Genomic DNA, 17,422 nt, shown 5'->3' with positions numbered 1-17,422 from the left:
CCTGTCTGTCCTTTAATCACCTGATACCTGTCCATCCTTTAATCACCTGATACCTGTCTGTCCTTTAATCACCTGATACCTGTCTGTCCTTTAATCACCTGATACCTGTCTGTCCTTTAATCACCTGATATCTTTCTGTCCTTTAATCACCTGACACCTGTCTGTCCTTTAATCACCTGATAGCTTTCTGTCCTTTAATCACCTGATAGCTTTCTGTCCTTTAATCACCTGATACCTGTCTGTCCTTTAATCACCTGATACCTGTCTGTCCTTTAATCACCTGATACCTGTCTGTCCTTTAATCACCTGATACCTGTCTGTCTTTTAATCACCTGATACCTGTCTGTCCTTTAATCACCTGATACCTGTCTGTCCTTTAATCACCTGACACCTGTCTGTCCTTTAATCACCTGATACCTGTCCATCCTTTAATCACCTGATACCTGTCTGTCCTTTAATCACCTGATACCTGTCCATCCTTTAATCACCTGATACCTGTCTGTCCTTTAATCACCTGATACCTGTCCATCCTTTAATCACCTGATACCTGTCTGTCCTTTAATCACCTGATACCTGTCCGTCCTTTAATCACCTGATACTTGTCTGTCCTTTAATCACCTGATACCTGTCTGTCTTTTAATCACCTGATACCTGTCTGTCCTTTAATCACCTGATACCTGTCTGTCCTTTAATCACCTGACACCTGTCTGTCCTTTAATCACCTGATACCTGTCCATCCTTTAATCACCTGATACCTGTCTGTCCTTTAATCACCTGATACCTGTCCATCCTTTAATCACCTGATACCTGTCTGTCCTTTAATCACCTGATACCTGTCCATCCTTTAATCACCTGATACCTGTCTGTGATTTAATCACCTGATATCTTTCTGTCCTTTAATCACCTGAAACCTGTCTGTCCTTTAATCACCTGATATCTTTCTGTCCTTTAATCACCTGACACCTGTCTGTCCTTTAATCACCTGAAACCTGTCTGTCGTTTAATCACCTGATACCTGTCTGCGATTTAATCACCTGATAAATTTCTGTCCTTTAATCACCTGACACCTGTCTGTCCTTTAATCACCTGAAACCTGTCTGTCCTTTAATCACCTGATATCTTTATGTCCTTTAATCACCTGACACCTGTCTGTCCTTTTGTCTCCTGATACCTGTCTGTCCTTTAATCGCCTGATATCTTTATGTCCTTTAATCACCTGACACCTGTCTGTCCTTTTGTCACCTGATATCGTTCTCTCCTTTAATCACCTGATATATTTCTGTCCAAACTTTGATGAAGGCGACTTGGCGGGAGAGAAGGAGAGAGAGAGAGAGCGGAGGCGGGACAATTGGAGAGGAATGATGAGAAGGGGGAGGAGAGCAGCATCATTCCGGGTGACTGCACCTGATGCTGAGAGAGAGAGAGAGAGAGAGAGAGAGAGAGAGAGAGAGAGAGAGAGAGAGAGAGAGAGGAGGGGGAGGCTCGGAGCATCCAAAAGAGAGAAAGAAGAAGACGCGCCGCGGACACCGGAGCCCCCGGAGCATCGACACAATCACCGGTCCTTCCCCGCGACGCCTACCCGCGCGGAGGCGCCTCATGCTGGGCGAGAGGTGAGTGAGCGAGTCGGTGCTGGAGAGAAGTGGATGGCGGCGTGTTGCGTTCACGTGCTCTTCTTCTTTGCTCATTGTGCGGAGATGCATCTCAGGATTGTAATCATTGTAATCATGGTAATGATTGTAATCATTCTGCATCAACATGCTCGCTTTTATCTTCATCTAATTGCTTTTATCTTCATTTGACCTCACTTTTGTTCGGTAATTTCACCTGAAACATTCAGACGGAACACGCATGTCTTAATTATAAAACCAAGAACATTCCAATTGACCCATTGAAACAATTATTTAAGAAAACAAATGGTAAAGATACAAATATTTTATTTGTTGATATTCAAAACGCTGCCTTCAACATTTCTGTTGCATGATTGGTAGTTGTTCATGTAAAGAATGATTGGTAGTTGTTCATGTAAAGAACGATTGGTAGTTGTTCATGTAAAGAATGATTGGTAGTTGTTCATGTAAAGAATGATTGGTAATTGTTCATGTCAAGAATGATTGGTAGTTGTTCATGTCAAGAATGATTGGTAGTTGTTCATGTAAAGAATGATTGGTAGTTGTTCATGTAAAGAATGATTGGTAGTTGTTCATGTAAAGAATGATTGGTAGTTGTTCATGTAAAGAATGATTGGTAGTTGTTCATGTCAAGAATGATTGGTAGTTGTTCATGTAAAGAATGATTGGTAGTTGTTCATGTCAAGAATGATTGGTAGTTGTTCATGTAAAGAATGATTGGTAGTTGTTCATGTCAAGAATGATTGGTAGTTGTTCATGTAAAGAATGATTGGTAGTTGTTCATGTAAAGAATGATTGGTAGTTGTTCATGTAAAGAATGATTGGTAGTTGTTCATGTAAAGAATGATTGGTAGTTGTTCATGTAAAGAATGATTGGTAGTTGTTCATGTAAAGAATGATTGGTAGTTGTTCATGTAAAGAATGATTGGTAGTTGTTCCTGTAAAGAATGATTGGTAGTTGTTCATGTCAAGAATGATTGGTAGTTGTTCATGTAAAGAATGATTGGTAGTTGTTCATGTAAAGAATGATTGGTAGTTGTTCATGTAAAGAATGATTGGTAGTTGTTCATGTAAAGAATGATTGGTAGTTGTTCATGTCAAGAATGATTGGTAGTTGTTCATGTAAAGAATGATTGGTAGTTGTTCATGTCAAGAATGATTGGTAGTTGTTCATGTCAAGAATGATTGGTAGTTGTTCATGTAAAGAATGATTGGTAGTTGTTCATGTAAAGAATGATTGGTAGTTGTTCATGTAAAGAATGATTGGTAGTTGTTCATGTAAAGAATGATTGGTAGTTGTTCATGTCAAGAATGATTGGTAGTTGTTCATGTAAAGAATGATTGGTAGTTGTTCATGTAAAGAATGATTGGTAGTTGTTCATGTAAAGAATGATTGGTAGTTGTTCATGTAAAGAATGATTGGTAATTGTTCATGTCAAGAATGATTGGTAGTTGTTCATGTCAAGAATGATTGGTAGTTGTTCATGTAAAGAATGATTGGTAGTTGTTCATGTAAAGCATGATTGGTAGTTGTTCATGTCAAGAATGATTGGTAGTTGTTCATGTAAAGAATGATTGGTAGTTGTTCATGTCAAGAATGATTGGTAGTTGTTCATGTCAAGAATGATTAGTAGTTGTTCATGTAAAGAATGATTGGTAATTGTTCATGTCAAGAATGATTGGTAGTTGTTCATGTCAAGAATGATTGGTAGTTGTTCATGTAAAGAATGATTGGTAGTTGTTCATGTAAAGAATGATTGGTAGTTGTTCATGTCAAGAATGATTGGTAGTTGTTCATGTCAAGAATGATTGGTAGTTGTTCATGTCAAGAATGATTGGTAGTTGTTCATGTAAAGAATGATTGGTAGTTGTTCATGTCAAGAATGATTGGTAGTTGTTCATGTAAAGAATGATTGGTAGTTGTTCATGTAAAGAATGATTGGTAGTTGTTCATGTCAAGAATGATTGGTAGTTGTTCATGTAAAGAATGATTGGTAATTGTTCATGTCAAGAATGATTGGTAGTTGTTCATGTCAAGAATGATTGGTAGTTGTTCATGTCAAGAATGATTGGTAGTTGTTCATGTAAAGAATGATTGGTAATTGTTCATGTCAAGAATGATTGGTAGTTGTTCATGTCAAGAATGATTGGTAGTTGTTCATGTAAAGAATGATTGGTAGTTGTTCATATAAAGAATGATTGGTAGTTGTTCATGTAAAGAATGATTGGTAGTTGTTCATGTAAAGAATGATTGGTAGTTGTTCATGTAAAGAATGATTGGTAGTTGTTCATGTAAAGAATGATTGGTAGTTGTTCATGTCAAGAATGATTGGTAGTTGTTCATGTAAAGAATGATTGGTAGTTGTTCATGTAAAGCATGATTGGTAGTTGTTCATGTAAAGCATGATTGGTAGTTGTTCATGTAAAGAATGATTGGTAGTTGTTCATGTCAAGAATGATTAATAGTTGTTCATGTAAAGAATGATTGGTAGTTGTTCATGTAAAGCATGATTGGTAGTTGTTCATGTAAAACATGATTGGTAGTTGTTCATGTAAAGAATGATTGGTAGTTGTTCATGTAAAGAATGATTGGTAGTTGTTCATGTAAAGAATGATTGGTAGTTGTTCATGTAAAGAATGATTGGTAGTTGTTCATGTAAAGCATGATTGGTAGTTGTTCATGTCAAGAATGATTGGTAGTTGTTCATGTAAAGAATGATTGGTAGTTGTTCATGTCAAGAATGATTGGTAGTTGTTCATGTCAAGAATGATTGGTAGTTGTTCATGTAAAGAATGATTAGTAGTTGTTCATGTAAAGAATGATTGGTAATTGTTCATGTCAAGAATGATTGGTAGTTGTTCATGTCAAGAATGATTGGTAGTTGTTCATGTAAAGAATGATTGGTAGTTGTTCATGTAAAGAATGATTGGTAGTTGTTCATGTAAAGAATGATTGGTAGTTGTTCATGTAAAGAATGATTGGTAGTTGTTCATGTAAAGCATGATTGGTAGTTGTTCATGTCAAGAAGGATTGGTAGTTGTTCATGTCAAGAATGATTGGTAGTTGTTCATGTAAAGAATGATTGGTAGTTGTTCATGTAAAGCATGATTGGTAGTTGTTCATGTCAAGAATGATTGGTAGTTGTTCATGTAAAGAATGATTGGTAGTTGTTCATGTAAAGAATGATTGGTAGTTGTTCATGTAAAGAATGATTGGTAGTTGTTCATATAAAGAATGATTGGTAGTTGTTCATGTAAAGAATGATTGGTAGTTGTTCATGTCAAGAATGATTGGTAGTTGTTCATGTCAAGAATGATTGGTAGTTGTTCATGTAAAGAATGATTGGTAGTTGTTCATGTCAAGCATGATTGGTAGTTGTTCATGTCAAGAATGATTGGTAGTTGTTCATGTAAAGAATGATTGGTAGTTGTTCATGTAAAGAATGATTGGTAATTGTTCATGTAAAGAATGATTGGTAGTTGTTCATATAAAGAATGATTGGTAGTTGTTAATGTCAAGAATGATTGGTAGTTGTTCATGTCAAGAATGATTGGTAGTTGTTCATGTAAAGAATGATTGGTAGTTGTTCATGTAAAGAATGATTGGTAGTTGTTCATATAAAGAATGATTGGTAGTTGTTCATGTAAAGAATGATTGGTAGTTGTTCATGTCAAGAATGATTGGTAGTTGTTCATGTCAAGAATGATTGGTAGTTGTTCATGTAAAGAATGATTGGTAGTTGTTCATGTCAAGCATGATTGGTAGTTGTTCATGTAAAGAATGATTGGTAGTTGTTCATGTAAAGCATGATTGGTAGTTGTTCATGTCAAGAATGATTGGTAGTTGTTCATGTAAAGAATGATTGGTAGTTGTTCATGTAAAGAATGATTGGTAGTTGTTCATGTAAAGAATGATTGGTAGTTGTTCATGTCAAGAATGATTGGTAGTTGTTCATGTAAAGAATGATTGGTAGTTGTTCATGTAAAGAATGATTGGTAGTTGTTCATGTCAAGAATGATTGGTAGTTGTTCATGTAAAGAATGATTGGTAGTTGTTCATGTAAAGAATGATTGGTAGTTGTTCATGTCAAGAATGATTGGTAGTTGTTCATGTCAAGAATGATTGGTAGTTGTTCATGTAAAGAATGATTGGTAGTTGTTCATGTCAAGAATGATTGGTAGTTGTTCATGTAAAGAATGATTGGTAGTTGTTCATGTCAAGAATGATTGGTAGTTGTTCATGTAAAGCATGATTGGTAGTTGTTCATGTCAAGAATGATTGGTAGTTGTTCATGTCAAGAATGATTGGTAGTTGTTCATGTCAAGAATGATTGGTAGTTGTTCATGTAAAGAATGATTGGTAGTTGTTCATGTAAAGAATGATTGGTAGTTGTTCATGTCAAGAATGATTGGTAGTTGTTCATGTCAAGAATGATTGGTAGTTGTTCATGTAAAGAATGATTGGTAGTTGTTCATGTAAAGAATGATTGGTAGTTGTTCATGTCAAGAATGATTGGTAGTTGTTCATGTAAAGAATGATTGGTAGTTGTTCATGTAAAGAATGATTGGTAGTTGTTCATGTAAAGAATGATTGGTAGTTGTTCATGTAAAGAATGAGTGGTAGTTGTTCATGTAAAGAATGATTGGTAGTTGTTCATGTCAAGAATGATTGGTAGTTGTTCATGTAAAGAATGATTGGTAGTTGTTCATGTAAAGAATGATTGGTAGTTGTTCATGTCAAGAATGATTGGTAGTTGTTCATGTAAAGAATGATTGGTAGTTGTTCATGTCAAGAATGATTGGTAGTTGTTCATGTAAAGAATGATTGGTAGTTGTTCATGTAAAGAATGATTGGTAGTTGTTCATGTAAAGAATGATTGGTAGTTGTTCATGTCAAGAATGATTGGTAGTTGTTCATGTAAAGAATGATTGGTAGTTGTTCATGTAAAGAATGATTGGTAGTTGTTCATGTAAAGAATGATTGGTAGTTGTTCATGTCAAGAATGATTGGTAGTTGTTCATGTAAAGAATGATTGGTAGTTGTTCATGTAAAGAATGATTGGTAGTTGTTCATGTAAAGAATGATTGGTAGTTGTTCATGTAGAGAATGATTGGTAGTTGTTCATGTAAAGAATGATTGGTAGTTGTTCATGTAAAGAATGATTGGTAGTTGTTCATGTAAAGAATGATTGGTAGTTATTCATGTAAAGAATGATTGGTAGTTGTTCATGTAAAGAATGATTGGTAGTTGTTCATGTAAAGAATGATTGGTAGTTGTTCATGTAAAGCATGATTGGTAGTTGTTCATGTCAAGAATGATTGGTCGTTGTTCATGTAAAGAATGAGTGGTAGTTGTTCATGTAAAGAACTTCCGCTTGAGCTTTGTTGTTCTCCTGTTGTCTCCCTCTTGTGGCCGCCCTGAGTATTACACATGCAGTAACAGGTTATCATGGCACCTTTGCTGTGGAAAAAAGGACAACATGATGAAAAAGCAAGGAGGAAGTAGGCTATGTTGGATGTGACGTCACAATGTTGTCAAAAGTCAGCTTGAAGGAAGGAAAAGAAAGTTTGGAGGATGACAAAGTTGAAGAATGTATGAGAGTTTGTTGAGAAGTAAGACTGTTGAGGCCAACTTGCTGCATTCTCTTTTCTTCTCTCCAAAGTTGAAGAATGCATGAGAGTTTGTTGAGAAGTAAGACTGTTGAGGCCAACATGCTGTGCTCTCTTTTCTTCTCTCCAAAGTTGAAGAATGCATGAGAGTTTGTTGAGAAGTAAGACTGTTGAGGCCAACATGCTGCATTCTCTTTTCTTCTCTCCAAAGTTGAAGAATGCATGAGAGTTTGTTGAGAAGTAAGACTGTTGAGGCCAACATGTTGTGTTCTCTTTTCTTCTCTCCAAAGTTGAAGAATGCATGAGAGTTTGTTGAGAAGTAAGACTGTTGAGGCCAACATGTTGTGTTCTCTTTTCTTCTCTCCAAAGTTGAAGAATGCATGAGAGTTTGTTGAGAAGTAAGACTGTTGAGGCCAACATGTTGTGTTCTCTTTTCTTCTCTCCAAAGTTGAAGAATGCATGAGAGTTTGTTGAGAAGTAAGACTGTTGAGGCCAACATGCTGTGTTCTCTTTTCTTCTCTCCAAAGTTGAAAAATGCATGAGAGTTTGTTGAGAAGTAAGACTGTTGAGGCCAACATGCTGCGTTCTCTTTTCTTCTCTCCAAAGTTGAAGAATGCATGAGAGTTTGTTGAGAAGTAAGACTCTTGAGGCCAACATGCTGCGTTCTCTTTTCTTCTCTCCAAAGTTAAAGAATGCATGAGAGTTTGTTGAGAAGTAAGACTGTTGAGGCCAACATGTTGTGTTCTCTTTTCTTCTCTCCAAAGTTGAAGAATGCATGAGAGTTTGTTGAGAAGTATGACTGTTGAGGCCAACATGCTGTGTTCTCTTTTCTTCTCTCCAAAGTTGAAGAATGCATGAGAGTTTGTTGAGAAGTAAGACTGTTGAGGCCAACATGTTGTGTTCTCTTTTCTTCTCTCCAAAGTTGAAGAATGCATGAGAGTTTGTTGAGAAGTAAGACTGTTGAGGCCAACATGCTGCGTTCTCTTTTCTTCTCTCCAAAGTTGAAGAATGCATGAGAGTTTGTTGAGAAGTAAGACTGTTGAGGCCAACATGCTGCATTCTCTTTTCTTCTCTCCAAAGTTGAAGAATGCATGAGAGTTTGTTGAGAAGTAAGACTGTTGAGGCCAACATGTTGTGTTCTCTTTTCTTCTCTCCAAAGTTGAAGAATGCATGAGAGTTTGTTGAGAAGTAAGACTGTTGAGGCCAACATGCTGTGTTCTCTTTTCTTCTCTCCAAAGTTGAAGAATGCATGAGAGTTTGTTGAGAAGTAAGACTGTTGAGGCCAACATGCTGTGTTCTCTTTTCTTCTCTCCAAAGTTGAAGAATGTATGAGAGTTTGTTGAGAAGTAAGACTGTTGAGGCCAACATGTTGTGTTCTCTTTTCTTCTCTCCAAAGTTGAAGAATGTATGAGAGTTTGTTGAGAAGTAAGACTGTTGAGGCCAACATGTTGTGTTCTCTTTTCTTCTCTCCAAAGTTGAAGAATGCATGAGAGTTTGTTGAGAAGTAAGACTGTTGAGGCCAACATGCTGTGTTCTCTTTTCTTCTCTCCAAAGTTGAAGAATGTATGAGAGTTTGTTGAGAAGTAAGACTGTTGAGGCCAACATGTTGTGTTCTCTTTTCTTCTCTCCAAAGTTGAAGAATGCATGAGAGTTTGTTGAGAAGTAAGACTGTTGAGGCCAACATGTTGTGTTCTCTTTTCTTCTCTCCAAAGTTGAAGAATGTATGAGAGTTTGTTGAGAAGTAAGACTGTTGAGGCCAACATGTTGTGTTCTCTTTTCTTCTCTCCAAAGTTGAAGAATGTATGAGAGTTTGTTGAGAAGTAAGACTGTTGAGGCCAACATGCTGCATTCTCTTTTCTTCTCTCCAAAGTTGAAGAATGCATGAGAGTTTGTTGAGAAGTAAGACTGTTGAGGCCAACATGCTGCATTCTCTTTTCTTCTCTCCAAGGTTGAAGAATGCATGAGAGTTTGTTGAGAAGTAAGACTGTTGAGGCCAACATGTTGTGTTCTCTTTTCTTCTCTCCAAAGTTGAAGAATGCATGAGAGTTTGTTGAGAAGTAAGACTGTTGAGGCCAACATGCTGCATTCTCTTTTCTTCTCTCCAAAGTTGAAGAATGCATGAGAGTTTGTTGAGAAGTAAGACTGTTGAGGCCAACATGTTGTGTTCTCTTTTCTTCTCTCCAAAGTTGAAGAATGCATGAGAGTTTGTTGAGAAGTAAGACTGTTGAGGCCAACATGTTGTGTTCTCTTTTCTTCTCTCCAAAGTTGAAGAATGCATGAGAGTTTGTTGAGAAGTAAGACTGTTGAGGCCAACATGTTGTGTTCTCTTTTCTTCTCTCCAAAGTTGAAGAATACATGAGAGTTTGTTGAGAAGTAAGACTGTTGAGGCCAACATGTTGTGTTCTCTTTTCTTCTCTCCAAAGTTGAAGAATGCATGAGAGTTTGTTGAGAAGTAAGACTGTTGAGGCCAACATGTTGTGTTCTCTTTTCTTCTTTCCAAAGTTGAAGAATGCATGAGAGTTTGTTGAGAAGTAAGACTGTTAAGGCCAACATGTTGTGTTCTCTTTTCTTCTTCCAAAGTTGAAGAATGCATGAGAGTTTGTTGAGAAGTAAGACTGTTGAGGCCAACATGCTGTGTTCTCTTTTCTTCTCTCCAAAGTTGAAGAATGTATGAGAGTTTGTTGAGAAGTAAGACTGTTAAGGCCAACATGTTGTGTTCTCTTTTCTTCTTTTCAAAGTTGAAGAATGCATGAGAGTTTGTTGAGAAGTAAGACTGTTGAGGCCAACATGTTGTGTTCTCTTTTCTTCTCTCCGACTGCCGCCACAAACATTAAGAATCTAATCATTTTTCCTCTCTCTCTCTCTCTCTCTCTCTCTCTCTCTCTAGAATAGCTTGCATGTTCTTCCCTTCCCTGCTTTCTTCTCCCCTCCTCAGATCAGTGCTGCTGGCAGCAAGTCAGGTTTGCTGCTCCTTCAGTTGATGAGCTTGAGAAAGGAAGGGTGGGGTGCAATTAGGGGAGGATCTTTGATGAGTTGGCCCCTCCCCTGGCATCAACACGCCAGGCCGCCAGCTGTTGTTTACGTGCGTGTTGGACAAAGCAACAGATGTGACTTCACACCATTCCCTTTTCCCCTCGCTGCAGATATTGATCGCCGTGCGAGTGACCAGCGCACATTTTCCCCGGTGGTGGCCCGCCATGGTCACATGACACACCCCTGAGCGGCGGAAAGAGAGACATCTCCCGTCCGGCCGGCCCGCCATGGCGGTGGCCGTGCGGTTTCGCCGCCACCTACGGCGACTCCTCCTCCTGCTGGCGTCCTGCTGTGTGCTCTCCTTGCTGCTCTCCGCCTACTTCCTCTTCACCAACGCCACGCCGTCCTTGCAAACAGGACAATCCTCGGAGGCCGCTTGCTCGCAGCCTCTGTCCATGTCGCCGTACCGCCGAGCGCCCCACCCCTTCCCCCCGGATGAGCCGCACAGGCGGGTGCAGACCGAGCCGGCGGTGCTGGTTCTGGTGGAGTCCCAGTACTCTCAGCTGGGTCAGGACATCGTGGCGATTTTGGAGTCGGCGCACTTCAAGTTCCGCATGGAAATAGCTTCAGGGAAGGGCGACCTCCCGCCGCTGACGGAGAAGGGCCGCGGACGATATTCGCTCATCATTTATGAGAATCTGCTGAAGTATGCGCAGGCGGACACGTGGAACCGGCAGCTGGTGCAGCAGTACTGCAGCCAGTTCCGGGTGGGCATCATCGGCTTCTACCGCTCCACCGAGACCTCGCCGCCTCTCTTCAAACTCCGAAACTTCCCGCTGGTGCTGAGGACCAATCAGGCCCTCTGGGACTGCTGCGTGGTGTCCAGCTCACCCATCCTCCACCTCACCAAGCCGGGCACCGACCGAGGGGCCTTGCCCAGCGAGGACTGGACCTCCTTCTCCTCCAATCACTCCACCTACCAGGCGGTGCTACACGCGCGGCCCAAAGATGGCGGGGGCTCGGCCGCTGGCCATTTGGGGCCAGGCTTCAGCCTGAGCCTGCAGGCCACCGTAGTCCAGGACTTGGGGCTCTATGACGGGGTGAGGAGAGTGTTTTTTGGCCAGGGACTTAACTACTGGCTTCACAAGCTCGTCTTAGTGGACGCCATCTCCTACCTCACCGACAGGAAGCTGACTCTGGGCCTCGACCGACACGTCCTGGTGGATATCGACGACATATTCGTGGGCAAGGAAGGGACTCGTATGAACGTCAAGGATGTGAAGGTATTTTTGATTTACACCTGCAAGCAATGCACCCTATTTTTAGGACTATTAAGTCCACGGGTATGTAAGCCGCAGCCACGGAATTTTACAAGAAAATAATATTTTTCATACATTAGCCGCATGGGATAAGCCGCAGATATTCAGATCTATAAACACGTGGGAAATGGCTTTTCTACACAGAAGGATTTTTTAATGTTTATTGTTTCCAAAGTTGGAACGTGGCAGTAAAATGGCTGATCAAACAAAATAAAAGTAAGCAAAACTGAATTTGCAAAACTGAAACAATACAGACATTTTTTTTATTGTTAGTTAATAATACTAACACATAGCATATTAGCTAATGCTAACCACACAAGCTTCATTATAGTACGACAGCATGTACAAATATGCATGAAAATAACTCATACGGACGTCACACACGGGACGCTTTATTAAGTAAAAGTTATTTTAGTTATATTGTAAAACCTACAATGTTGCTTGGAGTGATGAGAGAAGAATCCATCTGAGTAGAAACACTCTGGAGGGCTTGAAGACTGAAGGACACTCGTGCTTCCTTCCGGTTGAAAACTCTAAACAGAAGGGCGAATTCGTCCAAAAGATGGCGCCATAGCACAAACAATAACACACCTTTTCTGTGTCTTTGCATGTTTGGTTTTTTTAAGTATTTGCATTATGGTCGTCGGTGAAGAAAAACCCATAAACTAGTTGCAGGGTTCAAAGCGTAGGAAAAAAGTAGCCGCTTATAGGTCGTAATTTACGGTAGTTCATCATTCTCGACACTAAAAAAATTAGAAATATGAACTTGTAAATCCTAAAAGCTCAGCAAAAAGAGTGTGCAGAGTGTGCAGAGTGTGGAGAGTATGGAGAGTATGGAGAGTGTGGAGAGTGTGCAGAGTGTGGAGAGTATGGAGAGTATGGAGAGTGTGGAGAGTGTGCAGAGCGTGGAGAGTGTTCAGAGTGTGCAGAGTATGCATAGTGTGGAGAGTGTGCAGACTGTGGAGAGTATGGAGAGTATGGAGAGTGTGCAGAGTGTGCAGAGTGTGCAGAGTATGGAGAGTGTGGAGAGTGTGGAGAGTGTGAAGAGTGTGCAGAGTGTGCAGAGTGTGCAGAGCGTGGAGAGTGTGGAGAGTGTGCAGAGTGTGGAGAGTGTTCAGAGTGTGCAGAGTATGCATAGTGTGGAGAGTGTGCAGACTGTGGAGAGTATGGAGAGTATGGAGAGTGTGGAGAGTGTGCAGAGTGTGGAGAGTGTTCAGAGTGTGCAGAGTGTGCAGAGTGTGCAGAGTGTGCAGAGCGTGGAGAGTGTGGAGAGTGTGCAGAGTGTGGAGAGTGTTCAGAGTGTGCAGAGTATGGAGAGTGTGGCGAGTGTGGAGAGTGTGAAGAGTGTGCAGAGTGTGCAGAGTGTGCAGAGTGTGCAGAGCGTGGAGAGTGTGGAGAGTGTGCAGAGTGTGGAGAGTGTTCAGAGTGTGCAGAGTATGCATAGTGTGGAGAGTGTGCAGACTGTGGAGAGTATGGAGAGTATGGAGAGTGTGGCGAGTGTGCAGAGTGTGCAGAGTATGGAGAGTGTGGAGAGTGTGGAGAGTGTGAAGAGTGTGCAGAGTGTGCAGAGTGTGCAGAGTGTGCAGAGCGTGGAGAGTGTGGAGAGTGTGCAGAGTGTGGAGAGTGTGGAGAGTGTGGAGAGTGTGCAGAGTGTGCAGAGTGTGCAGAGCGTGGAGAGTGTGGAGAGTGTGCAGAGTGTGGAGAGTGTGGAGAGTGTGCAGAGTATGCATAGTGTGGAGAGTGTGCAGACTGTGGAGAGTATGGAGAGTGTGGCGAGTGTGCAGAGTGTGCAGGGTATGGAGAGTGTGGAGAGTGTGCAGAGTGTGCAGAGTATGGAGAGTGTGCAAAGTGTGGAGAGTGTGGAGAGTGTGCAGAGTATGGAGAGTGTGCAAAGTGTGGAGAGTGTGGAGAGTGTGAAGAGTGTGCAAAGTGCGGAGAGTGTGGAGAGTGTGCAGAGTATGGAGAGTATGGAGAGTGTGGAGAGTGTGCAAACTGTGGAGAGTGTGGAGAGTGTGAAGAGTGTGCAGAGTGTGCAGAGTGTGCAGAGTGTGCAGAGCGCGGAGAGTGTGGAGAGTGTGCAGAGTGTGGAGAGTGTGGAGAGTGTGCAGAGTATGCATAGTGTGGAGAGTGTGCAGACTGTGGAGAGTATGGAGAGTGTGGCGAGTGTGCAGAGTGTGCAGAGTATGGAGAGTGTGGAGAGTGTGCAGAGTGTGCAGAGTATGGAGAGTGTGCAAAGTGTGGAGAGTGTGGAGAGTGTGCAGAGTATGGAGAGTATGGAGAGTGTGCAGAGTGTGCAGAGTGTGCAGAGTGTGAAGAGTGTGCAAAGTGCGGAGAGTGTGGAGAGTGTGCAGAGTATGGAGAGTATGGAGAGTGTGGAGAGTGTGCAAAGTGTGGAGAGTGTGGAGAGTGTGAAGAGTGTGCAGAGTGTGCAGAGTGTGCAGAGTGTGCAGAGTGAGCCTGAGGCTGTTTATGTTGAAGTGTGTCTTCGAGGCCGTTTAGGGGAATAAAGGCAGGAGTGAAAGAGTGAATGAACCAAGCAAAAGATGAATGGCTCTTATTCCTCTTTTCCCACGTTCCTCCTCTCAGGCGGAGCAAAGGCGAGTCAAGGCAGCCATTGTTTGAGCACACGCACACATGGACTATTTTTGAGACTATAGGACTATTTTTGAGACTATAGGACTATTATTGAGAGTATATTTGCAGCTGCTTGAGAAAGTGGAGTAGTAGTTGTCAGCGTATGTTGATGTTGGACTATCTTAGGGCCAAACCACAATTGTGGCGGACATCCAAGTAGACTTTAAACCAGGACTAAAAAATACCAACTCAGATTTAGCACAATAAATGACATATTTACCATTTCTTTCCCCACTTAAAGAAAAATACAAATGTGACATATAATTCATAAGAAGTTGATCAAAAACTGGTAGTTTGAAATGAAACTTCACTCCCTCTTCCTCTTAACAAAATGCATTTTTTTAAATAAATGCATGTTTTTAAATAAATTGTACTTTTTATGAAAACATCAGAAAACAACTAAACTGTTGTAGCTCATTTTGGAATATTTACTGTGGCGCTTTAGCTTCTATGTTGATCAATATTGTGATTCTAGTCAAATAAAGTCATCCAAGGCAGAACTTTCTAGGACAGGAAACACTTCTGTCTTCAACAAAATACTTCTGTGGATAAAACAACAAAATACTTCTGGGGATAAAACAACAAAATACTTCTGGGGATAAAACAACAAAATACTTCTGTGGATAAAACAACAAAATACTTTTGTGGATAAAACAACAAAATACTTCTGTGGATAAAACAACAAAATACTTCTGTGGATAAAACAACAAAATACTTCTGGGGATAAAACAACAAAATACTTCTGGGGATAAAACAACAAAATACTTCTGGGGATAAAACAACAAAATACTTCTGGGGATAAAACAACAAAATACTTCTGTGGATAAAACAACAAAATACTTCTGTGGATAAAACAACAAAATACTTCTGTGGATAAAACAACAAAATACTTCTGTGGATAAAACAACAAAATACTTTTGTGGATAAAACAACAAATTACTTCTGTGGATAAAACAACAAAATACTTATGTGGATAAAACAACAAAATACTTCTGTGGATAAAACAACAAAATACTTATGTGGATAAAACAACAAAATACTTCTGTGGATAAAACAACAAAATACTTCTGTGGATAAAACAACAAAATACTTCTGTGGATAAAACAACAAAATACTTCTGTGGATAAAACAACAAAATACTTCTGTGGATAAAACAACAAAATACTTCTGTGGATAAAACAACAAAATACTTCTGTGGATAAAACAACAAAATACTTCTGTGGATAAAACAACTAAATACTTCTGTGGATAAAACAACAAAATACTTCTGTGGATAAAACAACAAAATACTTCTGTGGATAAAACAACAAAATACTTCTGTGGATAAAACAACAAAATACTTCTGTGGATAAAACAACAAAATACTTCTGTGGATAAAACAACAAAATACTTCTGTGGATAAAACAACAAAATACTTCTGTGGATAAAACAACAAAATACTTCTGTGGATAAAGCAACAAAATACTTCTGTGGATAAAACAACAAAATACTTCTGTGGATAAAACAACAAAATACTTCTGTGGAGAAAACAACAAAATACTTCTGTGGATAAAACAACAAAATACTTCTGTGGATAAAACAACAAAATACTTCTGTGGATAAAACAACAAAATACTTCTGTGGATAAAACAACAAAATACTTCTGTGGATAAAACAACAAAATACTTCTGTGGATAAAACAACAAAATACTTCTGTGGATAAAACAACAAAATACTTCTGTGGATAAAACAACAAAATACTTCTGTGGATAAAACAACAAAATACTTCTGTGGATAAAACAACAAAATACTTCTGTGGATAAAACAACAAAATACTTCTGTGGATAAAACAACTAAATACTTCTGTGGATAAAACAACAAAATACTTCTGTGGATAGAACAACAAAATACTTCTGTGGATAAAACAACAAAATACTTCTGTGGATAAAACAACAAAATACTTCTGTGGATAAAACAACAAAATACTTCTGTGGATAAAACAACAAAATACTTCTGTGGATAAAACAACAAAATACTTCTGTGGATAAAACAACAAAATACTTCTGGGGATAAAACAACAAAATACTTCTGGGGATAAAACAACAAAATACTTCTGTGGATAAAACAACAAAATACTTCTGTGGATAAAACAACAAAATACTTCTGGGGATAAAACAACAAAATACTTCTGGGGATAAAACAACAAAATACTTCTGTGGATAAAACAACAAAATACTTCTGTGGATAAAACAACAAATTACTTCTGTGGATAAAACAACTAAATACTTCTGTGGATAAAACAACTAAATACTTCTGTGGATAAAACAACAAAATACTTCTGTGGATAAAACAACTAAATACTTCTGTGGATAAAACAACAAAATACCAACCGAGCTCTACCAACCGGTATAGCTCGGTTGGTAGAGCAGCCGTCTCAGCAACTTGAGGGTTGCAGGTTCGATTCCCGCTTCCGCCATCATAGTCCCTACCGTTGTGTCCTTGAGCAAGACACTTTACCCACATGCTCCCAGTGCCACCCACACTGGTTTGAAAAAAAAATGTAACTTAGATATTGGGTTTCACTATGTAAAGTGCTTTGAGTCACTAGAGAAAAGCGCTATATAAATATGATTCACTTCACTTCACACTTCACTTCTGTGGATAAAACAACAAAATACTTCTATCCATGAAAATGTAGCATTTTTAGAGGTTTTTGTTTTAAACGCAGGCTGTTCCACTTCAGCGACCACTTTAGTGATGCTTTTCCACTCAGCTTCTTCCTAGCCCTACATCCTGTCTGCTGTGTCAATCATTGTTACCTTCTTGTTGGCCTCCTTGTTGTTACCTTCTTGTTGGCCTCCTTGTTGTTACCTTCTTGTTGGCCTCCTTGTTGTTACCCTCTTGTTGGCCTCCTTGTTGTTACCTTCTTGTTGGCCTCCTTGTTGTTACCTTCTTGTTGGCCTCCTTGTTGTTACCCTCTTGTTGGCCTCCTTGTTGTTACCTTCTTGTTGGCCTGCTTGTTGTTACCTTCTTGTTGGCCTCCTTGTTGTTACCTTCTTGTTGGCCTGCTTGTTGTTACCTTCTTGTTGGCCTGCTTGTTGTTACCTTCTTGTTGGCCTCCTTGTTGTTACCTTCTTGTTGGCCTCCTTGTTGTTACCTTCTTGTTGGCCTGCTTGTTGTTACCTTCTTGTTGGCCTCCTTGTTGTTACCTTCTTGTTGGCCTGCTTGTTGTTACCTTCTTGTTGGCCTCCTTGTTGTTACCTTCTTGTTGGCCTCCTT

The 17,422-nt window shown here is 39.8% G+C and overlaps 1 protein-coding gene across 3 annotated transcripts in view; it reads left to right on the top strand.

Annotated features, from left to right (window-relative positions):
• The first annotated feature begins 1,474 nt into the window (after positions 1 to 1,474).
• The window catches only part of LOC133562507 (bifunctional heparan sulfate N-deacetylase/N-sulfotransferase 4-like), a 195,437-nt gene continuing 179,489 nt past the window's right edge, over positions 1,475 to 17,422 (top strand). For 2 of the 3 annotated variants that reach the window (XM_061916631.1, XM_061916643.1), the window contains exons 1-2: positions 1,475 to 1,610; positions 10,382 to 11,494. In XM_061916631.1, the coding sequence (XP_061772615.1) occupies positions 10,499 to 11,494 (996 nt within the window). In that variant the 5' untranslated portion in view covers positions 1,475 to 1,610; positions 10,382 to 10,498. Of the gene's footprint in view, positions 1,611 to 10,125; positions 10,199 to 10,381; positions 11,495 to 17,422 lie in introns of all 3 variants that reach the window. The other variant, XM_061916635.1, reaches the window with a different exon arrangement.

Source organism: Nerophis ophidion, linkage group LG01 (assembly GCF_033978795.1).
Source record: "Nerophis ophidion isolate RoL-2023_Sa linkage group LG01, RoL_Noph_v1.0, whole genome shotgun sequence".
In the NCBI taxonomy this organism is placed as follows: domain Eukaryota; kingdom Metazoa; phylum Chordata; class Actinopteri; order Syngnathiformes; family Syngnathidae; genus Nerophis; species Nerophis ophidion.
The sequence above is the reverse complement of the archived record's forward strand: the minus strand, read 5'-3'. Positions and strand labels throughout refer to the sequence as shown.